General features: G+C 40.5%; 1 protein-coding gene across 3 annotated transcripts; it reads left to right on the top strand.

Annotated features, from left to right (window-relative positions):
• The first annotated feature begins 249 nt into the window (after positions 1–249).
• On the top strand, positions 250–26,619 carry INTS2 (integrator complex subunit 2). 3 transcript variants are annotated; one of them, XM_044994173.1, is made up of 25 exons: positions 250–342; positions 1,273–1,579; positions 2,306–2,444; positions 4,249–4,351; positions 4,611–4,724; positions 5,807–5,937; positions 6,051–6,224; positions 6,816–7,042; positions 7,940–8,065; positions 8,701–8,772; positions 8,860–8,974; positions 9,776–9,844; positions 11,288–11,422; positions 12,026–12,202; positions 12,973–13,081; positions 14,873–14,977; positions 15,629–15,793; positions 16,637–16,838; positions 17,512–17,637; positions 18,891–19,077; positions 20,550–20,801; positions 21,552–21,659; positions 21,981–22,086; positions 22,923–23,099; positions 25,134–26,619. In XM_044994173.1, exons 2-25 carry the CDS (start codon positions 1,287–1,289, stop codon positions 25,301–25,303), a joined length of 3,582 nt encoding a protein of 1,193 aa, XP_044850108.1. In that variant the 5' UTR covers positions 250–342; positions 1,273–1,286; the 3' UTR covers positions 25,304–26,619. The 3 variants fall into 3 exon arrangements, with proteins under 3 accessions (XP_044850108.1, XP_044850107.1, XP_044850106.1); XM_044994172.1 differs by lacking the exon at positions 250–342 and adding an exon at positions 394–460; XM_044994171.1 differs by lacking the exon at positions 250–342 and adding an exon at positions 885–980.
• Positions 26,620–26,634: the final 15 nt, after the last annotated feature.

Here is a 26,634-nt window from a genome sequence, read left to right as displayed (position 1 = left end):
GAGCTCTGAGCCGGCCTTCACGCGACAGGGGGAGACGCGTTTTCTGACCCACCCCGGAAATCCGCCCGTTGGGCTCGTGCCCTTTCTGAGACCCTCCCCGCCAACGGCCTCTGTGACGTCACCACCAACGGCTTTCCACCCTCAAGCCGCCGGCCGCCCCCACCGGAGCGAAAGCAGCGGCTGCCGCCTGACGTCACTTCCTGAGCGCCTGCCAGTTGTCCCGCCCATTCGCTGCTGCTTAGCCCCGCCGTTCGTTTCAATATTTTCCCGCCCACGGCTCCTCCTCCTACGTCCTGACGTGAGCTAGGAGCGCCTGTGACACGTACAATATAATTGGAGTTGGTGAGTGTGATGTCATCAATAGGGGACGAGCGTCTGACTCCCCCGCCGGAAGGTAGCAGCAGTGGCGGCGTGGGCGGGGCGGAGCCGGTCTCGGTGTGAGGGGGGGGACGAGTCACAGGTTAGCTAGAGTCGGGGATTTTCTTACCCGCTCCACTGGGGAGGTCCCGGACGCCTGGGTCCTGGTCGTGAGGGGGAAGGTTCTTCAGCCCCCCAAGGGCCCGGACGCCGGGTCCTGTTTCCACTCTGGAAGGAGGCCAGGGCGGTTCAGAGCTGGGGGCTGGGCGCCTGGGTTCTGCTTTCAGTGAACCCGCTAAGAGCGGGGCCCCGTAGCCCCTGCAGCAGGGTTCCCGGCCCTGTTGTTGTCTCGCTTTGCAGCCTTGGGCAAGTCATGTTACTTCCCCTCCCACGGCACTGGCACTGCTGCCTCTTGCTTTCCTTGCCCTTGGGTCCGAGGTGAGGCTGCTGCGCAGCCCACTCTGGGTGCTGTAATGGAAGTGGCAGAGATGAATGCAGTTATAATAAATCACTGTTTTGGCTCCTAGGGGTTTCTTGGCTGTGTTGGAGGCGTGTCCCATTCTGGAGATCTGGTGCCCCAGGATCTCAAACCACTTTGGAGATGCTCAGAAACTTAACTTCATGTGAGCTCTTAGTAACAGTTGCAAATAGCACCTGGGAGCCCTGATTACTAGGCCTCCCTCCCCTCCTAGAGCTGCAAATAGAATGTAGGAGTTCTGATGTGGTCTTCCTCTTCCAACCTCTAGACCCAGACAGACCCTCAGAGACAGGAACAGAACCCTGATTCCTAGTTCTTTGCTTTAATTGTTAGATCACATTTACTTGCCTAGAGCTGTCAAAAGCTGTGATGCACCCTATGCAAATGAAGCAGTTATCTTTTTTCTGCTGATAATTGTATCTTTGTTTTGTCTTTAGGACTGGTGGTAAAAATGGCAGAGTGTTCTGGCCTTCAGTTTGTCAGTCCCTATGCATTTGAAGCAATGCAGAAGGTGGATGTTGTGCGCTTGGCAGCACTAAGTGACCCAGAGCTAAGGCTTTTATTGCCTTGCCTGGTACGAATGGCGCTTTGTGCCCCAGCTGATCAGAGCCAAAGCTGGGCGCAGGATAAAAAACTTATCCTTCGACTCCTTTCGGGAGTGGAAGCTGTCAACTCAATTGTTGCCTTGTTGTCTGTGGATTTTCATGCCTTGGAGCAGGATGCGAACAAAGAGCAGCAGCTTAGGTAGCTAAAAGTATACATTTAAAAAAAAAAGATTGTTTAGAAATGTGTATGTACGACTATTTAATCTGAATGTTGCCCTTGACCTGATGCTCAAGTGGCACTGTGCTAAAATGCTATTTAGCATCCCATGCGAGTTTCTTGTACCTTGGGCTTAATAGGTCAGCACGTAGTGATGGTGGGGGGGGGGTTTACTACTTTTCTCAGTAACTTAATGTTCTCTCCCCACCTCCAAAGCTAGACAAGGGGGCACAGATGCCCTCCAAAGGCAGTCCTGTCCGATCGTCTTTAACCAGAAGGACTAAATGTTGGAATTCAAGGCTTCTGAGGGTGTATGGGAAATAGGGACATCCCTTGGATGGCATCCCTTGGAACCATAAGGATGCACTTGTTATCTTTGGCTGTGGTCTGTGTGTTGAGTGGGGATAGAGGCACCTATGCTTTTACAGTGCATTTGAGCATTTTTTCCCTATTGAATGAGACTTGAAAATGTCATAAAGTCATGATAGTCTTCTCAGGCCAACAGAAGAGTTATCAAGGAAGTTTCATAGTATCAGCAAAACAAGTGTAGATTGTTGACTTATTTCTTGCTTTAATATTTAAAGTGCTGAGATACTAAAGTGATGAGCATGTATAAGAATCTATATAGAACAGAATAACTAGAAAGGCTACTGGTTTCTATGCCTTATTTTTTTAAACAGCTGTTTTTGCCTTTTAATTATTTGTTAGGCACAAACTTGGAGGAGGCGGTGGAGAAAGCATCTTGGTGTCACAACTTCAGCATGGACTGACCTTGGAGTTCGAGCACAGTGATTCCCCTCGTCGGCTTCGTCTTGTGCTTAGTGAATTATTGGCAATTATGAATAAGGTGAATGTCTTTTTTTTTTTTTTTTAAATTTCTTAGTGATTGTAAATTTGGTATTGGTGCAAATGAAGACCCCTGATAGATGGCAGTGTTGAGAACCTGGCAAAAAGCAGTCTAATATTGTGCATGTTGCATTTGGCCTTGCCAGTGCATCTGAATACTGACATCCAATCCCTTAGCTACCCCAATCCCAGGCAGAAACTGTCAATCATGCTAAAATTGTCTAGACTGGCTCTGCTGGTAATTTAAACCCCATGTGAATCCAGCTTTCTAGAACTGAAAGGCCAAGGATAAGATTTTTCTAAGTGACTTAGGCACTTAAAAGCCTTCAGACGTTTGCTGTTAAGTGCCTAAGTCACCTTTGAAAATGGAATTTAGGCTCCGAAGTGATGTAGGCACTCCTGAAAATTTTACTCATAGCCTATTGTGCAAATGTTGCATGACCCCTCCCACCCTCCATATTGATCTTTATTTTACTTTTCCACCTGGGAATTTATCAGATTTATACAACTGTAGTGGACAGTGCTCTTAAGTTTGAAAAAGTACTTTTCAATTGAAATATGTAGCAGGCATTATTGCTATTTCTATAACTCTACTTCAACTAGTACAGTAATTATTCTCCTATAAATTAATTCTTCCTTCTCCCCATAAAAAATTCACACATGTTATAGCGTTGCAGCACGATTGATCCAAAATTCAGCAGATGGTTGTGCTATAACTGATGATTAAGGCTAAGATTATGTCACGCAGGTTGCAGCAGTCACGGAATCCGTGACTTCCAGCGACCTCTGTGACATTGGGGGCCCCGCAGTGGTCCAGCCTCCGTGCTTGGCGGGGGACTCTCCCGCAGCTGCTCAGCAACGGCAGGTGGCGGGACCCCCCTCAACTGACCAGCCGTCACCACCAGCGGTGACCTCTGGGCTGCTTAGCCGCCGCCGCTGGCAGGGGTTCCCCTTCCAGCATCTTAACCTCTGTGAGCAGCCGGGGCACCCCCGGAGCTGCTCAGTGGCCACGGGCCGGGACCCCTCCCAGCCACTGGGCAATGGGGTCCCTGTAGCTCCCAGCTGCTGCAGGGTGTGGGGCAGGATGCTAGACCCTCTTCCATCCCCATTTTGTCATGGATGTTTTTAGTAAAAGTCAGGGACATGTCATGGCTTCCGTGATTTTTTTGTTTATTGCCCGTCGGTCCCTGACTTTTATTAAAAATATCCATGACAAAATCATAGCCTTACTGATGTTGATATAAGCAAATTAATTACCTTTTATGCTACCAGACCACATTGAAATATTTTATACCTACAGTATATGTATTAAGAACACTTAACAGAAAGCATAGTGAGTTAATAGAAAACTAATTTTTTTCGATATATATATTAGTATGAGTACACAGGGTTTCAGGCATTTGAGGTTCTTTAATACCCTATGTTTCATTTTGATTTAATGATGAGCTGTTGGTTTTAATCACAGCCATGGTTTTTAGACTAATGAGCTGTTCCCAAAAGATGAACCACCAGTTTAAGAACCATCTAAGAGTGTTGGTTCCTTTTCTTTGTCGTGAAAATTCAGAGGCTGCTTTTGTTCAATTAATTACAGTTGCATGCTCAAATATTATAAGCAACTCTGTGGTTCTTGAGAAATTTTGTAAAAGCAAAACTGATCACTGACAAAATATTCAGTTTATTATTGACCATTCTTAACATACACAATCTATTGAGCTTAAATCCATGTGAATTTGAGGGAAACCAATGGCTATGTTATTTAGTCACCTTATTAAGCTTGTACTATGATGAACAACTTCTTGCTGTAGGTTTTGGAGACAAATGGTGAGTTTTTCTTCAAGTCATCTGAACTCTTCGAGAGTCCTGTCTATTTGGAGGAAGCAGCAGATGTTCTCTGTATTTTACAAGCAGGTGCGCTATTCTGTATTTCTGAAGCTTTGAGTAATGCTATTTTTAAATTTGTCAGTGTTTCACTCTACAACTAAATTGGTTCTAATTTCATAGATGGTTTTAGACTTAAAAGTCCACCCTAATTTCTGGAGTCATCTTAACTGATTTAAAACTAATGGCCAGCTCTTCTGAAGGAGAAATAGCCCATTCGTTAATCCTAAAAGCCCAATTCTAACGGGAGATTGAACCTTAGACCTTCTAAAACCCTGTTTCCATTCAGAACTGCCTTCGCTATTACCCATAGTGGATGTGGCTGAAGCTCTGCTACATGTTAAAAATGGAGCCTGGTTCCTGTGTCTCCTAGTGGCCAACGTTCCTGATAGCTTTAATGAAGGTAGGCTGTAATTTATGGTGTTCACCTTATTTTTTCTGGAGTTAATAACTTGAACATTAAAAATTCATTCCAGGCTGAAATTCATTCCAAGTAGTATACGTTATAGTAGCCCAGAGACACTTGCATGGAGAAATTTAGTTTGGATACATCTGTGTCTGTCTTAGGGGCATTTCTGTCCTGCTACGTTCCCTCACTTAATGCTCACAGTCTCCTGTGGTATGGCCACTGCTTCTTTCCAAGGAGGCCTAATTGGGACTCACTGCTCTGCCTGTTAAAGCATTTCTAAAATGCAGCCTTTTATCTTTAGGTCACCAGTTTGAATCCCAAGTCAATAGTGACCAAAAATTAACACCACTGGTAGGTAGTAGATTACATCAGTCCAGTTCCTAGTATATGAGCATCGCTATCGAAAGCCCTCATCAAAGTTCATGCTGATTAGAGAGGCCAAGGAATATATGGTCGTTCCCTTTTGTCTCTGTGAGTTTTCCTTCCAGGTCAGCCTGAGGCATAGTGAGGTGGGAGTAGAGGAGAAACTTACACTGCTGTTGTCCATGCTGTATCACTTACATTGTTGGAGTCTCCAGGACTGCCAAATATAGTAGAACCCCATTTATCTCCGGCTCTGCATTTACTGAACAACCAGGACTCCAGGACCAGAAGTCGGCCATCTCTCTTGTGGCTGCTAGATGGCACTGCAGCATCACATTTTCCCATTCTCCGGTTTATTCGGAGTTTTGATGATCTGATCTGGCCCCAGTTCCGATTAAACCAGATAAACAGGGTTCTGCTGCACGTCACTAGACTTCAGTTTGAGAGGGGGAGATACAGGTATGATTCGCTGAGGTCAGTTGGATCATGCCTAAATTTGTAGTGACACGATAAGCTCTTTGGGGCAAGGACTGTCTTTTTGTTCTTTGTTTGTGTGGCACCCTACACGCTGGGGTCCTGGTCCATGACGTGGACTGCTAGGTGCTACCATAATACATATAGTAAATAACGATGAGCAAAATAGCTCCTTGTAGCTTTGTCTGTGTGACTGTCCAGTGCAAAATGCGGCTTTTCAGACCCCCTGTAATGTTTAGTTTGTAGAGGTTTGATTAAGAATGGTGAACGACAAGATGAGGAAAGCCTTGGAGGCCGTCGTAGGACAGAGGCGCTTCGTCACCTGTGTAAAATGAACCCTTCCCAGGCCCTGAGGATCCGAGGCATGGTGGTAAGCCTGCGATTGGTTCATTATGAAATGGCACATGAGTCCTAATTGTTTTCTAATATTCCATTAAGGATCACTTGTTAAATAGAGACTGGCTTTCTTTGGCTGTGTGCTAGGTGGAAGAGTGCCATCTACCAGGCCTTGGGGTGGCTTTGACACTGGATCACACAAAGAATGAATCTTCGGATGATGGAGTGAGTGACCTGGTATGTTTTGTGAGTGGATTACTTCTTGGAACGAATGCAAAAGTTCGGACGTGGTTTGGGACTTTTATCCGAAATGGACAACAGGTAAGAATCTGAGAATTCCTGAAGAATTGGTAAAAATAAAGTTCAACAGTTTGGATTTTGTGTGTGTATTTTGTTCCCAGTAATCCTGTTTTTACACCTTACTGCAAGGCATGACTTATGGGAAACCTTCCTCTAGCTGAAAAGGACTGGACATCACTCCTTGGGTTTGCCAATTCTAGACTAGGGTCACTGAAGAGCGCCATCTGGTGGTCCCTCTCTGCTGTCTCAGTGATTTTACAGTAGTCTCATAGACATGGACTGCGGGACCATAGATCTAATAAGGTTTTAGATCATAAATGGTTTTAGACCATAGTCCCATTGTCAGTCTCACTGCAGTTTATTTCATACCCAGCAGTAGAAAGTCATGCATTGGTTTGTTGCAATTTTTTAATGCCTGTACCTCACTGAAATAGAGCATTGTAATGCAGTTTTGCTGTGGCCGCAGCCCACCCAATTAAATGATTGTTGTTAACTTGGCTGCATGAACTTTCACTAAAAATTGTTGTCTACTAGGAATGTACCTTTTAGTAAAATGGCCAGATTGATGTGTTTTCCTAGAATTACTGTTGCTTCTTTCACCTTTTCCCACAGCGAAAAAAGGAGACTGTCAGTTCTGTGCTTTGGCAAATGAGAAGGCAGCTGCTCCTGGAATTAATGGGGATCCTTCCCACTGTTCGCAGCACACACATTGTAGAAGAAGCAGATGCCGACATGGAACCAAATATATCTGTGTATTCTGGATTGAAAGAAGAGCATGTAGTGAAAGCCAGCGCGTTGTTACGTCTCTATTGTGCTTTGATGGGGATCGCTGGTCTGAAGTAATCAATATTTTTCTTGCTATTGGTATTCTTACTAGCTGTTTATCCATCTGAAAATAAATAAGACCTTTCAACTATTGGGAACCTCAGGCAGTTCCAATTTGGGCTTTCCTTCTCATACCTAATGTCCTGGGTCCATACCTAGTAAGACTGAGAATACTCTCTGCTTGCTCTGTCCTGTTTTGTCTCCTCACCTATTTTGGAGTTGAAATTTCCAGCTTGTTGAAAGGTTCCTTATCTTTGTTTTGGACAGAACAAATATATAGCTTAAAATCCACAGAAACAGCTGTGTTATTCCCTTTCCTGCTACATCCTTGGCAGGAAAGCTTTCTGTCCTCCACTGGTGAGGGTGAATGCATTTGTGAGAAGTCTCACTGTCTAAAGTGAGTTTCATATGAGAAATCTCTTGGTTCCTTTTCTGTAATAAAATTAATTCCTATAGAATCAATTTAAAATTTAGAGATCTGTCTTTGGAGCAATATGTAAGTCAGAAAACTGCTGAAAATCCTGATTATATTGGGTCATGTCACAAAATACATTGCTTTCACTTTGAATTAATTTTTTATATTGGTTTGTTTCTGTGGCTAGACTAATGATAACACAGTATCTTATTATGTGGCTTCTAGTTGTATGAGTATATGATACTAATAATTGTGAGTACATAAGATAGCGATCTGGTTATTTGGGACTTTTAAAGATTTCATTATAAAAATCTCTGCTTTAGAACAACGACCTTGGAATTCTTAAGTCCAGAGAGAACTTCCAAGTAATTTCTATAACCATATATTGATAGTCTCTAACCAGTGTAGCCAGGTTGGAAATGCGTTCTGCCTTAAGATAAATTGGCCTTTTTAATGGGGGGGGGGAACATCTTTCATTTCGTTTGTTCTTGTTTAGACCAACTGATGAGGAAGCTGAGCAGTTACTTCAGCTAATGACGAGCCGTCCTCCTGCGACTCCAGCTGGTGTTCGTTTTGTATCGCTCTCGTTCTGCATGCTCCTGGCTTTCTCCACCCTTGTCAGGTACCTGGAACAATAGAGACAGAGCCTTCTAGAGATATTAGTGGAGCATGGCCAGGGCAGCACTAACCCAGACAGAAGCATATGGGCTCTCTACCAGTTCTTCCTCTTTTAATTCTCTATGGACATGGAGCCTCTTCAGAAAGAGGTTATACCACTGGTGGGGTTAATAAATCGATGATGCCCCACCTCTCACTAGTGCAAAGTGCTTTGGGAAGTGGAGTACAGGCATTAGGCTGCGTTGCCTTGTGATATTGCAGGGTGTTATAGTTAAGCCCCTGGACTAGGCCTTCTGTATTCCTTTTCCACTGAATGCATTTGGTGAGCATTTTAAGCCACCACTCAAAGGGTTGACAAAAAAATAGTTATTTAATGGAAGTGGCCTTCTAATAAAGGTAGAGCAAGAATTCTTGTATTTGGGGGTCCCTTGGTATGCTCTCAAAACAGGAAATTACCTAATAAGGGTGAACTTTTATACAGATTGTGCTGTAGGTGCTATCAAATTTAAAAGTACTCATGTTTATTAGCACTGTGCTGGGGTTGTATGTTCTTAAATATTAACTCCTTGGGTCTGCTGATTTTTAGTAAAATTATGTGTGGCTCCAGAAATGAAACAGCTTTGGGATTTCTTTATTTAGTACCCCAGAACAGGAGCAGCTGATGGTAATGTGGCTGAGCTGGATGATAAAAGAAGAAGCCTACTTTGAAAGGTGAGAGCTTAATTTTCAAAATAACCTTGATATGCCAAGGTTTTATGTCTTCTCTGGAAACTCATTTGTTCATCTTTGTTCCAACAGCATTTCTGGGGTGTCTGCTTCCTTTGGAGAGATGCTCTTACTGGTTGCCATGTATTTCCACAGCAATCAGCTCAGTGCAATCATTGATTTGGTCTGTTCTACTTTGGGAATGAAGGTAACTTCTAAATGCCTTCCTCCAAATGAATTTTTTTCTCTTTATAAATACACCATCAATAAGTGAATTTTATTCCAGTGTTATCTGACTTTTATACCTAAAGACAACTGAAAATCTGTTTCTACTTTGTTCTTGAACAAATGTATCTTTAAATAAAGCATCTTCACATAAATAGATTTCCTTAGCATAAAAGCAAAATGTATATCGAGTAGTAGAATTGAAACATGAATGCCTGTTAACATAATAGCTTTCTGTGTACTAAAAGTTGTGTAAGATATCAAACTAAGTATTTTCAAAAGGAATTGTCCTATTGAAATGAACTTTGTGTTCTCAGTGCACAGTTTTCTTCTAACAGACTCCATTTTTTGCAAGTTGTAATGCAGAGTACTTTCTAAAAGGGACTGTAAATTTTCATTTAAAAAAAAAATAGAGAAGTCTCATATCATGTAAACTTCTTCAGCAATATCTGAAAATCGTCCTGTTTTACTTATCAGCTGAGTCTTGGATTCAGTTTTTTCCCCTATGGGAGCTTCTGACTTCACTAAATTTAAAAACAGCAATGAATTCTCAGAGTGGGGAAGACGCACATAATCTTGAACTTGTGACACTGGAATGTAATTTAAACTGAATTGCAAATGTATTATTTCAATGTGTGACATATGGCCTTAACAAAGACAGTGGGAGATTCCAATAGTCGCAGGCTGAAATAGGTTCAACACTAAAAGCTATTTATAATGTTTTACACATTTGAACAAGCCAGATCTTAAAGCCTAAGAGCAAACACCTCATTATTTGTTTCAGATTGTTATTAAGCCCAGTTCACTGAGCAGAATGAAGACCATCTTTACACAGGAGATTTTCACTGAACAGGTAATCTTTGGTTTTTTAAACCATTTCATTTTAATTTCTGTTTGTAGTACTATGCAACTGCTTTAAAAGGTTCAGAACAACTATTGCACTTGCTTTTGGTATCTTAGTCTAATCACACTTTTTTCTACTTTGTTTCTTCTGAAGGCTAATATGAACATTTTAAAATTTACCTGGGACTAGTCACTCTTTTTGCAGAGTTATTGTAGCATATCTAATGGAGTAGGAAGATCTTTTAGGACCAGTTTCTGCCATCCTTACCCTTGTTGAATAGTATTTTACTCGGTCATTAGTCTCACTGATTTCAGTGTGGCCCTGCTTCCCATGAGTGGGACTGGCAGAATTGGATCTTTCATTTTTTGCTTATTTTTGTGGAGATGGTGATTTTAAAAAAAACCAAACAAACCCAAAACCTACGGTAATCCATGTCTGCACAAATGCATCACAGGTGGAAAAAAGGACTGTAAGCATATCTTTCTTCAAAGAGCAAACCATTTTTAAAGGAGGCCATTGGTTGAAACTTCATAGGCAGAGCTGATTGCACCATTAATAACGTGGTCCAACTTTTCTCACTTTAAGACCTTGTGTTCAGATTATTATAACTTTGCTAGACTTTAACTCTTTGGACTAAAATGTTATATCCTGGGTTTCTGCCTCCGGTGGCTTTTTTTAAACTTTAAGCCAAAATAGTTAAGACATTTGGAGGTGCTGGAGCTTCTCATGCTTTGGAGCTTGAGATCCGAGGGAGGAAATGGACTTTGGGAGTTTGTCAACTTGAGCACACTCCCTTCTGAGCCTGGAATGGAACCTAAGATTCCTGAATCTCACCGTTCCTCCACCATAAACACATCTTTGAAACCCACTGGCCAAGTCTCATCCCCTGCTAGTGTTGGTCCATAAAGAGGATGACAGCCTACTATTGCTATCAGTTACTCCTGCCACTTCAGCTAATGCGGTCTGTGCAGTGGCTCTGTAGGTTCCAGTCCTGCTGATGAATCATGTGGGTGCCAGTATTATGCCAAGTGATGGATTTCTGTGTGTTTTTTTTTTAATAGTTTGCTCTTTTTAAAAACCTAGGAAATTACACACACACACAGGGCATTTAAAGAACATTAAGGCTGCAAAATCAAGCCTTCAAATTTTAGGAAATGCCAGAATTAAAATGGTCTGTGAAACTTTAATTTGGGTCCCTTGTGCATATGCATTGTGATACTGCCGTTAATTACATGATCATATTGCATACGCACAAAGTGGCTAAATTAGAGTTTCACAGGCAATTTTAATTCTGGCATTTCCTGACTGTTGAGCGCTTGATTCTGTAATCTTTTAATAGAGTTCTTTATATGTAATGTTTATATAAACTGGTTTTATGCAAGCACTCTAGAAAATCATTTGATGGAGAAGGAATGAAAATATTTTTCTTGACTATTATAATTTTTCCCATAGGTTGTCACAGCCCATGCAGTTCGTGTGCCTGTAACAGGAAATCTGAGTGCCAACATCACTGGGTTTTTGCCCATTCACTGTATCTACCAGCTTCTAAGGAGCCGGTCATTCACCAAACACAAAGTGTCCATAAAGGTATGAGAGTTGTTCCATTCACATTCCAGAAAACTACATGATGATCGGGCTTAGGTTCCATTAATAGTTCCTACTGTTAACAGGAATCTACAGGGATACAGATTTCTACTGTTTCTGTGTATTATCAATTAATAAAAATTTACAGTCTGAATGAAATCTTTGAGCTGGTGAGTGACCATTATCTGGTAACTGGGGTTTGTAGAGTACGTTGGGTTGGCGTGCAAGGCTTTAAGCTCTGTAAACCAGTGTTCACAACCTAATTAAGTCACTTATAGTTTATCCCAGTTTCCATTTGTACACTTGTTAAAATCCTAGTCAGGAAGAAGGAAGAGTAAGAATGTTGCTGAATAGGACCAAGAGGTATTACTAGAGCTATGCAGCATGGGGAAACTCTCCCACTGCTTGAGATACGATGTCTCGCTCAGTCCAGAGCAGATGCTTTTCCTTTATTTTCCAAAGTGTTAATTTTGAAAGTGTGAATTTAACTGTCCAGTGGATCTAAATAAATTCATTTAGTTAAAATAAAGTTGTAATTGCACCTAAAAGTAGGAACAGTATTTTTAGTTTCACATGCTGCTATTAAGTGTAATGTGTTTGTTCCAGGACTGGATTTATAGACAGCTGTGTGAAACCACCACACCACTTCATCCTCAGTTACTTCCTCTTATTGATGTCTACATTAACTCTATTCTTACTCCCGCTTCTAAATCCAACCCAGAAGCCACAAATCAGCCAGTCACAGAACAGGAAATCTTGAATGTTTTTCAAGGACTCACTGGGGTAAATTTTTTTTTTTTTTTTTTTTTTTTTTTACTACTTGCATGTCTGTTCTCAGAAGTGTCAATTCAGAAACGTCTTCAATATGTTGAACGGAAACTTGCTAGAAAATCTGACCATTGCCTTTTTATGTTTCCCTGCTTTTACTCCCCATGTCCTAAACTGTATCTTTCTGGCCAAAGATGGTTAGACAAGGTTCCCTTCAGATCCTGTTGTTGCCACTCTTTGTCCTGCTCCCTGGAAAATGCTGAACTTGCTGTCTTTGCAGCACCACCAACCTTTGCCTTCGCTAAATATGCGGGTTTGAGATAATGACTTCTCTTTCCGGCAAAAAATTGAAGTTGCAAATGAAGCTGGTGTTCACAGTAACAATCCTTGCATTGTCTTGTATGCTCCCAGGTTAAAGATCAAATTTTAATTAGAAGGGCCCTATATTACATTTCTGGGAAGCAGTTGCTTACATGTGGAGTGAGAATGGGAGGCTGAAACTTTCATAAGGGGTTTGTTCCAGGCTTCCCAAGGCAAATCAGCACTTGCGTCTAACTCTAGAAATGCCTGAGATGTCAAAACATTTTTAGTGGTCTGAAGTTTTCTAAATTACTTCTTTAAAAACAAAAATACCCTAAACTTTGGGCCAAATTTCGCTTTACCATGTCACTTCGACTTCAACTTGCCTGCCTTGCTCCCCCCTCATGTTTTCTGCTGAGTCCAAACGTTTCCTTTAAGAATAAGGGCAATATAGCAACATGACCTCTGTATGGTTTTATGTGCAGGGAGAAAATGCTCGTGCTAATCAGCGTTACAGTATCACAGCCCAGCTGCTTGTCCTCTATTATGTCCTCTCTTACGAAGAGGCCCTCCTGGCTAACACAAAGACATTAGGTATGTGTGGGTGAGTGTTGCGCACATCATTGTGATTGAAAGTCAAATGGAAACTAAAGAGATCTTGTATGAACAAATGTCAGAATCTGACTACAACAAGAACTGAGACTTCCTAAAACAGATCACATGACATCAGTTTCAGTTGCTGTAGTAATGAACACAGCAGTAAGAACCTTCTGATGTTCCTATTCACTCTGGCAGAGCTAGCACTGACTGTTGTATCTAACACAATACTATGTAGCTGGCCAGAAGACTCTCAGTCAGGAGTAGGAGCCAGCACAGGTTCTGTTAGAAACCCATGGTTCTGTTGTCTGTATTCTAAATCATCCATTTCAGATCTAGCCAGAGTGAAACTTGGCAGAAAAGTTACCTCAAATTTTTCTATAATAAACTGTGTTCTAAGTGATGAAAATACCAAAACATTTTTGGTAGCTTTGGATGCTCTTTTCACATGGCAATGAATTTATATTATTGGCAATTATTTTCTGGCTTTGTGGGTGTCGTGTTTCTTCTTCTCGCGGCCGCCCCCCCGCCCCCCCCCCCCAAAATGTGGACATGGCTGATAGCCTTTCATAGGAAGAGAGTTAAAACCAACACTTACTCATTGTTCTACAATTCATGAACTCACATTTGATTTCAGTGGAAACCTGCTGGTAAGCATGGTGTGCATTTCCAGCCACCGTTTTACCTTGCAAATCTTCCAGCATTCATCAATATGCATATCAACTGAATGTTTGCTACGCTACCTAGTATTATGTGAGAGTACAATGGCATATATTAAAATTCATCAAGCTTCCTCCCATGCTGATAGCTTGCATACTGCTGTAGAATATGGTGTGTACCAGCAGAATACATTCTATGTAGTACTGTACCATCTTTTCATGTTGTTCCTTGAATAAAGAACATTGAGACTTGGGCTGTAATTTCGTAAGATAAGGTTGGACCTGGTCAAAACTAGTGAAGCAGAAATCCAGTGATAATCCATGAACTGAAGGGAGAGGTGGTAGGTGAAACTCTTTGCAGAGCTGAGGTCCTCTGGTCATTAAAAAGAATAGGAGTATTGTAGCATAAGCTACAATAAATTTGTTAGTCTCTAAGGTGCCACAAGTACTATTTTTTTTGCGGATACAGACTAACACGGCTACTGCTCTGAAATCTGGTCATTAAGGATCCCCTGATACTTTTCACAAGACTAGGAGTGTTACCTTAAGTGTCCTGGTCAAAATTAATCTTGAATAATTCTAATCTGGTTCTTGAAATTCTCATTGCAACTTCAGCTGACAAAACTTTTATAGTTTACTAGCAGTAATTGTTGTGTAATATTCCTGGCACAAAATGGCTGCCTCAGAAGTGATTGTGTTTCATTGGTGGGTCAAACGAACTCTATATGTACAAATTGTACAGCACTTTGTGGTCATTCAAGATGTGGGGCTGGGGGAGAAATGCTATGAAAATGCAAGGAAGTGGTGAGTTTATTACTGTTTTTTTTTCTTTTCTTTTTAAAGAGAGAGCTTGGGTAGGGCCCTGTTTTCATGTTAAAGAGCAGGAAAATGTGGTTGGATCAAAAGTTCATTCTGACTTCATCCCCGTGTATCTCCATATTGCTATTTAAATAGTGCCACTTATCAGTAGTTCTTAAAACAGGATGATTCAGTTGTCCTTATGAACTGCAGTATAAGCAAGTAGATTGGCAGCCTGAGCTCTCAATTTGTGTTTGCCTTCTAGTCTAACTCATAAGATTTTAATAGTGGTAGGAATTCTTAATTAGTTTCTAAACATCTTTCCTTACAGCTGCCATGCAAAAAAAGCCCAAGTCTTACTCTTCAGCACTGATGGATCAGATTCCAATCAAGTACCTTATCCGCCAGGCACAAGGACTGCAGCAGGAACTGGGAGGTATATTTGAGTGTCTAACATATGAGAGAGGAAACTGAGCATAATCTTTGTTTTCTGATGTCCTGTATTTGTTGGGCAGAACTATAAGAGAGTAGCTTTCTTCTGCTTTGTGGTGTGTTTTTAATAATATTTGTATAACTTGCAGTTCTCCTATCTTTAGGCCCTCAAATTTATGCTATCTTTTTGCTTTTACCTGTCTTAAAATCTGCCAATAGCTTAGAGTGAGCATAGATACATATTTAGCGAAAGCTACCATATAACAATAACCGTAACGTACGCCTGTCTGAAACTTGTGGAACAAACTTCCATTTGTTTCAGTGGATCCTGACATATGTCAAATGTTCTGTAAAAGTGACTGAGAGTTTTTAATTTACTGTCTCCCTCAATCTACCTGACACAGCGTGAGACATTTTGGAAAGGTAGAAGATACCATCATAATTTCCTTTGTATTCTAGATACTTGAGTTCTAATCTGAGGCTGTAAATACACAATCTTATTTAATACGGATGAGGTGAACTACATGCACCTTAGTACATTCCAAGAACTCATTCAATGAAACTTTGTTATTGAGGTGATAAGGACACTATTTATTTAGCTAAAAATATATTGGGATTTAGATTGGAGACTCTGAGCTCTTTTTAACTTTTGAAGGCTTGCATTCTGCGTTGCTGCGCCTCCTTGCTACTAACTACCCACACTTATGTATTGTGGACGATTGGATCTGTGAGGAGCAAATCACAGGTACCGATGCCTTGCTGCGACGGATGCTTCTTACCAACACTGCCAAAAACCATTCTTCCAAACAACTCCAAGAAGGTAAATAATAACTTCATCTGTGAACTAGGCGGTTCATGGTTTCTTTCCTAATAGTTTAATTGTCTGGCCTACATAAACATTGAAAATGTGCATGTGATATACAATGTAGCTGTTTCCTCCCTCCCTTCGTTTTGTGTTTGTAGGTGCATGATGACTGAGGATTATAATAGCTAGATAGGAAAAACACCCCTAGATCAGATTCCCAAATGTGCTACTGTGACAGGTTGGATCACAGAAACCCCCTTGGGAGCTGCAACCTGATGTGCCAAGACTACTACCCCTGCTTTCCCTGCCAGCTTGGGGCCCCAGCACCCTGTCTTGCTGAGCCAGACACTCTTGTCTGCTCCAACAAGCACCCAGGGTCTGAATTACTTGCCCCAAAGCTGCAGGCTTCACTGAAAGCAGCTCACAGAAGTGTTCCTCTCTTTAACACTCAGATGCCCAACTCCCAATGAGGTCTAAACCCAAATAAATCTGTTTTACCCTGTATAAAGCTTATACAGGGTAAACTCATAAATAGTTTGTCCTCTATAACACAGAGAGAGAGATGCACAGTTGTTTGCTCCCCCAGGTATTAATACATACTCTGAGTTAATAAGTAAAAAGTGATGTTATTAAATACTCCACTTAAATCCTACTTTCTGTAACAGACAGAACAAAGTAAGTCACCAAGCAAAATAAAATGCACAAATCTATGTCTAATCAAACTTGGGTGGTGGTGTTGGAACTGTACAGCAGCGAGCTTGTTAGCACTGAGGTTTATAAATAGTTCAATTTAAACATGGATTTGGAAAATGGCAGAAGGCTAGTTTGATCAGATTTCCCACTGCTTTTTTTCTGTAGCATTTTCCATGCTCCCAGGAAATCACACCCAGGTGATGCAGATTCTAGAACACTTAACACTACTGTCTGCTGGTGAGCTGATTCCCTATGCAGAGGTATTGACATCAAATATGAACCAACTGCTGAATACTGGAGTCCCACGGAGAATTCTTCAGACAGTCAATAAGCTTTGGATGGTCCTTAACACTGTGATGCCTAGAAGGTAGATTCAGCTTACTGTTCAGTTTAACACAGCAGGTAAAGTGGTAGAATGCCACCTCCTGTTTCCTAGGCTTTGACACACTGCTGCTCTGAATGGTGGTAGGCTATGGACTTGATCCCAGAAATTAGTTCGGCACCTCGTGAGATCAGGTCCTTTTTATAACAACATTGCTGGAGTTAAACTTGTACCTGTTCTCCAAAGAAAAGTACCTCTTACCATTATAAAAGACTTCACAGATAAGTAAAAAGGAACAAAGGTCACATTTAAAAAAAAAAAGACTAGAAACCTGCAACTGTCTTCACATACACTTTAAGAATGGGATTATAGCATGCATCCATTTATAGTGGCTGGCTGAATATAAAATTTAGGACCCAGGTGCTGAAAAATATATTTAATGACAGCTTGCTTTTTAGAACAAGTAGATTCTCTGTATTGCTCTGAAAATACGTCTTGGATGGATGACTTTCCAGAAAATGCATATTGTAAGATGATGTCTTGTTTAATCCTTGAATTAAAATTTCATAATCAGTGTAGTAAACTGAAGATTTTAACTGTAGGCTGAGAATGTGTAATTAGTTGGCACTCATTTATTTCAGCTGTTGTCTGTTAATCTGTGTGATCCTGTTTTACTTAAGCAGCAGCTTTTAGATTTAAAAAAAAAATGTCCTTGTAGGTTGTGGGTGATGACTGTTAATGCGTTGCAGCCTTCCGTAAAGATAGTCCGACAGCAAAAGTACACTCAGAATGATCTGATGATTGACCCTCTGATTGTACTAAGATGTGATCAGAGAGTTCACAGGTAAGTGAACTCTAGCTAACTTTTCATAAAACTCAAGTGTTCTGAGACCACCGCCTATCATGCTGACCAATAGACTTATTGTTTCCTTGTACTCTTCCATCTGTCGGCATCTGCCTGTTGTCTCTTACCTTATACTTAGAAACTGTAAGCACTTTGGGACAGGGACTTTTTGATCTCTTTGTACAGAATCTAGCACAACAGGGTCCTGGTGCATGACCAGGGCCACTGGGCACTATGGTAATGCAAATAATTATTATTCATTGAGTTTACTTAAAGTATTACCATGTAATGGTATTCCATGGATGACTTCTGTAAAATGTTCTAATATTTAAAATCCTCTCAGCTTTAATTTGTTCTTCATCACCCCATCCTCCCATTTCACTTATGTATAAATATCATTACTTACCTTTGTTTCGTCTTCATGTTCTCTGGTTTTTGTATGTTTTTTCTCCCCTTTCTTCCAGCTTTATTTCTTTCCCTAGTAATTGATCCATTATTCCATTGGAATAAGTAGTTTCCAGTTAACTCCAGGCTCTTTTCAGTATTCCTCTGCAGGTATTGAAGCTTGTGTTAACATCATTTTTTAATCTCATCCATTGAGTGAGATATTAAAATCCCGTTTTTCTGTCTACCTGGCTATCCAGGTGCGATTTAAAGATCCCACATTTCTAAAAATGGAAGGAAGAATAGTGGCGTATGTTAATTTTCAGTCAAATTTGGATTTAATGCCCAAGCACTTGGAGAGGAATTGCTGAGAGCTGGATGTCAGCCATGTTTGCCTATACAGGTAGGGCATTGCCACCATCAAACTTTGGGCTGCCTCATGTATGAATGGTGTTTTTTCAGCTCCCTTTCATTCCTAGGCTGCCATAGGTCAGTTTCTTTTGCTATTTACTCGTTTACTAGTTTGTGTGTGGAAGGCAGAGTCGAATGGCAGCCCTCTAAATGGGAATTTTGGCTGACAACATGCTGCGCTTTATCATCTGGAAGAGCTGTAATATTATCAGTCTGCAACCAAGCGTATGTCTTCAGTGCGCAAAGGGGAAAAAAGTGTTCTTACCTCGGATTAGCTAACTTGGGTTAAAATAGCCGTGAAGACATGGCAACTTGATGTTTAACTTGGGTTAGCAGCTTGAGTTAAAGCCTATAGGGGCCTTGTCAGTCAGAGAGGTTTTCACACTTTCCTTACTCAGCTTTATCCAGCATGTGTGCATGTTCTACCCGGTAACTGCCTTTTGTTTGTCATCTGTTAGGTGTCCTCCTCTGATGGATATTACTCTGCACATGCTGAATGGATATCTCCTGGCTTCAAAAGCCTACCTTAGTTCCCACCTAAAGGAAACAGCTGAGCAGGACATTAGGCCATCCCAAAATATGATGGGCCCAGAGGCCCCAGAAGTTACAAGAGAGGAACTGAAAAATGCATTGCTCGCTGCCCAGGTAATAATGATGAAATGGATGGTAATGAAGATACAAAGCTAACAATAGCTCCAAAATATGTAAGCACTATAAACAGTAGCGAAAGCAGAGAGACTGTTTATACTGACTTGTCCTACCGTAAGTAGAAAACTGACACTCTGTTCAACTTCCAGATTGGATCTCATAGGCTGAACTCTTTTTTTCTCTCATCTTTTTCTAGCCCAGAGCATCATGCTGATGGCTGACCATTATAACAGCATCTTTCTCTGTCAGTAGAATAGAAAAGAGTTCTGCTTATGTTCCCCCTTTTATCTTCTCCCTCCCATTGTCCAGAGGAGTATTTTTATACCCTCACAACATTGGAGTTATAGAGCATGAGCAAATGTGACAGCCCCCTGAAGGCCATTTCAATGTTAGCTGCTTCTGTTAAGTAACTTTACGAAGTGCAAGGCTGGCAATGGTTGATTTGGTTACCTTAATGTCTCAGAGCTCTTGTTGTGAGTACTTTTTATTTTACACACATGCTTCTTTTCTCTCTCACACTTAACAAGTGTAATTAACCACTTGTAACTTGCCTCCAGCTGGGAGAGTGATCGAGCAGTCAGTTTCACAGCCACTATAGTTTTTGATCAGCCAGCAAGAAGTTTTCATGCTTGGGTGGTTAGCTTGTTGTCCTCCAGATGCAGTGTACTGCATGGCCATTTGTGTATCCTTCTCTGATCTAGAACCAGCTTAGATCAGGATTGGATTCCCTCTTTATAGAGTGGTGCTGTAAGTATAGATCTCTACACTAGCTAGGATAGTGGATATCAGGATATTTGTATACTTTGCATACCAGGCACATGTATTTGCATGTATAGTCTGTGTACAAGTTTTAATATTAAAACTCCTTAGTCTATATGTGTGCACTGTAGAACAATATTTGATTTCTAGAGAATGATTCTTAGTCCACTGAAACTTTAATGATTTTTTTTTGTTCTCGATTTTAAAATAACTCATTACCCTTTATTCCAGTCTTAAACAAGCAAATCCACAGCTTCTGCATGGAAACAACTGTAGCTATTTTTAATGCCTTAGTTTCTTATGTTGCCACTAACTGACAGTCAGACAGCATATAGTTATGTAAAGTTGCATTGAGACGTCCTATACTGACATTAGGATTTTAGGGAATAATAAAATAGTCCCTGGTAGCTGCCTAGTGTCTACCAGTTTCAATGAACAAAAGCTGAAAATTATAGCAACGAGGAGAGAGAACTGGAATACATAATTTATTCAAAACACATACATTTGGTGGATAAAAGCCTTGCTGTGGTTATATTGTTTGACCATATCTGATGAATGGGCAGAGCATGTAACAAGCAAATGTTTCATTCATGAATCTGCTTTTTCCATGGGCACAGTGTGTTTGTATGTAAGTTACTCCATGAGTACACATGTATATTTCATGCTTCATTTTGTTTTACTAACTTTTGCGCTGCTTGACTCCTTTCCAGGACAGTGCTGCTGTGCAGATCCTTTTAGAGATTTGCTTACCTACAGAAGAGGAGAAAGCTCAGGGCAGCAACTCTCACAGTCTGCTAAAGAATATTCAAAGTGCTGCTGCCATTGGACCTCAGAGTAAGGGTCTAGAAGAGGAAGAAGATAGCCTTTTGTGTAATCTTCGAGAAGTTCAGTGTCTCATCTGCTGCCTACTGCATCAAATGTACATTGCAGATCCCAACATTGTTAAACTAGTTCACTTTCAGGTCAGTTTTTTGTTGGCTGCATCTTATTTTCACATTTTTGTAATGGCTCTTCAGGAAGTGATAGTTGGCTAGGGCAATGCAGAATGAATCCAAAACCGGTGCACTCATGCAGCATTGGAAAGAGAACAAGGGCAAAACTTTTCTTAGTCCAGTAGTTATTTTACACCCAGCTTCCAGTGCTCATACAGGCATTTAAAAAGCAGTGGTCAAGAGGGAAACGGCTAGGTGCAACTTTTGCTCCCTACCACTCGTGTGTTCATATGTATCCATGCACCACTACAGGGGAATGGGGCTAATCCATGTTATAATGTGCTCAGCCCATAACCAACCCACTTGTTCCACCATTTGTGCAGATTACTTTTTCCTTAGCAGGAACTATCTGTGCTCAGGGCCACATTCTGTATATTGGCTCGCATTAATGCTGGTTTTTTAAACCTGTTAATATATGTCTGTGCTAAAAGCCTGAATTTGGCTGAGAGTATGGGAACAGAAGGAGAAAGATTGTCTCTGCAGAAGTTGCTGGTGGTACTTATAAAAATCTGGAAAGCCAAGCAAATTAATTGTCTTGAGGCAAACACGGCTTCGATGACACTTTATCTTGGTCTGTGTTAAGACTCTGAGTAAATGTTATGAGTAAAATGTTTAAAACAATGTAAACAAAGGGCTTTAAAAAAACAAAAACTTAATGCAGTTAAGCTTCTATTATGACTTTATGAAATTGAATAAAGTTTTCTTCTCTTGTTCAAATAGGGTTATCCATGTGAACTTCTGTCACTGACAGTGGCAGGTATTCCTTCCATGCATATCTGTCTGGATTTCATACCAGAGCTCATTGCTCAACCTGAACTTGAAAAACAGGTACTGTATGGCCATGTAGTTTGAGAGGCATTGGAAGTATTTAACCTTGGAGAAACCTTTCTCTGGACTGCAAAGTACTGCATTTTTCATTGATACTAAATTCACAAACATGTTTTTCCTTAATATTAACTTTGGTGTAACATTTTTACAAACGTTGTAACTGCATTTGTCTGTGCCATTTGTAAAATGGGGACAAATTACCGCGCAGAGGGGAGAGGCCAAATTAATTGTTTTGTAAAGATCTTTGGATTGGAAGTGCAAAGCAAATCTGTATTAAAAATAACTTTTTTTACCTGTTTCTCTCCCTCTTCACCCCCACAGATATTTGCCATCCAGCTGCTTTCATATTTGTGTATCCAGTATGCATTACCTAAATCTCTCAGTGTGGCTCGCTTAGCTATCAATGTCATGGGAACACTGCTAACAGGTGAACAGCCAGATAACATCAAAACACTGGAATACTTTTGTGGAGAAGTAGTTGAAATTTTACTCTAAGGCAGGGGTTCTCAAACTTCATTGCACCCCGACCCACGTCTGACAACAAAAATTACTACAGGTCCCCACGCAGGGGGCCTGTAACCTGAGCCCTGCTGCCCAGGGCTGAAGCCCTCAGGCTTGGGCTTTTGGCCCCAGGCCCCAGCAAGTCCAAGCCAGCCCTGGCAACCCCATTAAAATGGGGTTGTGACCCACTTTGGGGTCCCAACCCACAGTATGAGACCTGCTGCTCTAGAAAATATACATTCTGCTACACTCTTTCGATATCCCAATCTGTCTTTTCATGAAAACACCAAGATTAAAAAAGTTCTTTATATTCATACTAATTTTTCATCTCTATAAGTGTACATTTTAGACAGTTGTGCTGGGCACAGTGAAGAAGCATGCAAACTAACAGCTTAACTGTTCTCTCATCCCTTATGAGTTCCTAATGAGTTGTTAGAATTAAGTAACGTTTAAGAGACTAGCATGTAGGAAATTTGGATTCCATCCTAATTACAAAACAGGAACGAAACTTATTGCCGAACTTTATCCTCTTTATCTTGCTGATGTCACAGAAGAATCCTAGTAATTGGCATTTTATGCCTTTTAAATGCACCAGGAAGTAGCATGGAATAATGTTGCATGTTTGCTAAGGTTTTTTGGCTTTATAAGAAATACACACAACATGTTTAATCATAACATGAAATGGCATTTTAGGACATAGATTGCAATCATAAATGTAATGACAGCTCTTGATTCTTTTAAATGTTTCCCCTTCCTTACCAGTTTTAACCCAGACAAAGCGCTATGCTTTCTTCATGCCGACCCTGCCTTGTTTGGTCTCCTTCTGCCAAGCCTTTCCTCCGCTGTATGATGATATTATGTCTCTGCTGATACAGATAGGACAAGTTTGTGCCTCTGATGTTGCTACACAGACAAGAGACTTTGATCCAATTATTACACGTAAGTAATGACACTGCGTATTCCAAAACTAATGGTATAGTTCAAGACAACTGTATCTCTAACACCTTGAAAGGTTAGAGTGGATTTTTGAGGTCACTGTGAAAGTGACCTCCCCCCCAGGTTTTTTAAATGCAGATGGGGCCATGAGAGGATGTGATATATGCTATTTGCTATAGCAGACTTGGAATGAAAGGGATAAGCAGAGGCTTTTGGCTTCTAATATATTTTATGGACATCTTGTGCTGCTTATTTCCTTCTTAAGAATAAATGAAATTGGATGTTCTGCTTGTAGGGTACAAATGAGCTGCAACAGGGTAGAGTATCTCACTTTGAAACATGGCTAAGAAATAAAGTCCACAGTAATGTGTTATCCTTGTTCTACGAAGTAAAATTCCAGAGTTGAGTGAGGTTTGTTTGTGCAACTCCCTTTAATTTAATGAGGTGCAATGAAACCCTTATGCAGTGATTTGAAAATGTGCCTCATAAAGTTGGATTCTTACTCAGTTTTCCGGTGCGCTGTTTAGAAACAGGAAGGAGATAGTTCCCTTCTTCCTGGGATAATAACTATCAGCTAATAAGTGTATCTTGCAGAAGAAAACAGGAAACTGTAACATCAAGAGAACCCTTCTTGTGAACTAGGCCCTTTTCTTCTTGCCCTTAAATTATCAAACTTTATAAACTTTGTTTCACTTGATAGAATTTTGTGTATCAAGCTGTGTTGTCTAGTAGATATGAGTATTCATTATATTTAATGCACCCCTGAAGAAAACTCAATGTCACCAAAAAGACCAGTTATCTCCTTGTTTCCTTTTACCATGGCATCTGTAATTTACTTTTTGTTGTTGAGAGAGCCTCTCTATCCAGGTGCATTTCGTTGTATTTATAGAAGTTCATTGGGTTTAGAATAAGTATCTTCATATTCCTGGCTGGAATTTGTTCCCCTTGGCTCTTGATGTTCACTGACAGAATCCATGACTGATGAAGATTTATTCCTTATATTATCATGAATTAAAGGGTGTGGAAAGTCCTGGCTTCTTTTTTCTCTTTAATCTATATGCACCCGAGCAACAGCAAAAGTTCACTCCATGCATTTTGTTGTTTAATTATTGGCCTTGAAACTTTTAAGTCTCCTACGGACACTTCAGATTGCTTTGTTTTCTTAATATAGCTGTAGCTCTTAATATACTGTCTGACTTTTTCCATCGCAACAGTGTTTCGTGGGGAGGGGGATGTTAGTGGAGATGAGTTGAAATCAAGCTGATCCACATATTAGCTACAAATATATAGTAGTTTTACTATATAACTCTAGCAAATATGCATATCTTTCTGGAAATTAAACGAGAATATCATGGTGTGCAGGAAAGGAGTTGTTGGTTAGGGTTGTAACTGTGTGTCCTATGGGATATGTGAAATAACATTTACAGTAGTCTGGGGAAGGAGAATGATGGACACTGTAGAAGGGATATTCTGGTTCTCTGTAGTGACTAGCTTGTAACTCGCAGTGAAAAGGTGTGTAAAGTTAGTGCCTGTACTTCACATTCTAAAATGGCAAATAATATATATGCGCCTGTAATGGAATGTCATTGGTGGGTGATGTCTGCTGCATCTATAAAGGGTAAAGAAGTGTCTAATGGCTGGCGCAGGACAGCTAGGTTCTATTCCCAGTTGTACTGCTGACTTATGTCATCTTGGGCAAGTCACTCAAGGTTTGCGCTTCCTCCCCTTTCTAAAGCAAACGGAATGCGCATTTCACAGGGTGCTGGGAGGCTTTGGGCCCCTTCCCCTAGGAATTTCTAAAACCATTGTCTTTGTCAGAAAAGAACCAACCAAAAATAAAAACAGGTAGAATTGTTCCCTCAATATCTCCAGAAAGGTTGATGGAATTAAACCAGTGCATACATGGGCTCTAATCTGTCCCCGTATTGGTAGCAGCGTTTCCAGTTCACCATCTGAAAACATGCACACTTGTCTGTGTACATAGGAGAAGAAACAGTTTTTGTTGAATTATGTTTGTTTCTATGTAATTTTCCATAGGTCTCCAGCAACTAAAGGAGAAACCAAATGAAGAATCAGGACTTTGTAAAGATTCATTTTATAAGAGTGGACTAAAGAACATAGGAAGCATGGACCCTGATGTTCAGTTATGCCAGTGTATTGAAAGGACCATCATTGAAATAATTAACATGAGTGTTAGTGGAGTTTAGGAAAAACAGAAATGAAGTTGGACTACAGCAAGTACGATGTACAGTTTCTTATGTTGGTAACAACTGCCAAAGTGGAATTAGGAATTGGATTGGAACGAGTAGTATCTTTCACTTGTTGGATTATACACAAAGTTGTGGACTGATCCTGTCCAAAGAGGAGAATTCTTAAGGAGATCTGCACTGCTTTCCTTTGAAAGTCTCTCTGCCTCGAGTGGTGTTCCTAAATGAAGACCTTTCTGGTGGAGTTAGGTTGTGAATACCTGCAATGTTTTCATATAACACCCTTTTAAAAAGCAGCCTGTGAAGTAAGCCTAATGTTTGTCTTAGCGTGTTGAGCCTTCCCATCTTGCAGAGACATGGTGGGTAAAAGAAAAACATGCAGGGAAAATTGGGATTGAAAAGCATTAACTCAAACAGACAGTTGCAACAGTGTCTTGCAAAGCAAGATGCAATAAACTCCCTAAAGAACAGCATGGAGAAGACTGGAAAAAACACTCTAAATTGCTTCTGCAGTTTCATGAAGTCCTAGACAAAGACTAAAAATCATTTTTACTTATTTTCAAACCACTGCACAAGGTTTGAGTTGATGAGATCAACAACAACTCAAAATATTAAGGCATTCATTTGCAGATGAGTTGGCTTTTAAAAAATTGTACAAACAAGTTTGGGATGACTTTGAAAAAGTCTTGAAATTGGTTAAAAAGTTTCAACAAATGTTAATACTGCAAAAGCACATTCTTTTTAAAGAACTTTATTTTTATAATGCTGCTCAATTACCTTTAGTAATTCTTTTTAAATATTGCTTACTTAAACATGAGAGGAGCCTAAAGCACTAAATGCAAACGATCTCTTGATTTATCATCTGGATAGGATTTAAAAATCAGTGTTCTTGAGGCCAAAGTGATTAACGCTAAATTGCCTTGTGATGAATGGCAGATTTTAGCCATAGCAAAGTGGTTCTAAGAAAAGAGGTATGTGATGGAGTGGTGTCAGTTTGGTAAATTAAAAGGATCAATCCTTCAGTATTTCACACACCCAGAACTTTTGAAAGTAGTGAGTAGTTAATGCATGCAAGAAAACTGCAGGATGAGGCCTGGTGTACACCCTTCAGCAATCTTCTGCAGCCATGCACAAGCTCTTTTGGTGTAGCAGGATGATAGTCTCTACTAAAGCCATAAATATAGGAAAGTAAATGGCTTTGTTGTGTGAGGTGAGTGTAGTACTTCTAGCAGGCATTTTGCTATTAAACTTACCATTCTAAGAGGATCTTCTATTGTATTAAAATGACAGCATCCATGGTCTTTCTAAAAGAAAAATAAAATATTCTGTTT

This window comes from Mauremys mutica, chromosome 19 (genome assembly GCF_020497125.1).
Source record: "Mauremys mutica isolate MM-2020 ecotype Southern chromosome 19, ASM2049712v1, whole genome shotgun sequence".
Lineage (NCBI taxonomy): Eukaryota > Metazoa > Chordata > Testudines > Geoemydidae > Mauremys > Mauremys mutica.
Note: the sequence above shows the minus strand (reverse complement) of the source record. Positions and strands in the feature narration are given on the sequence as shown.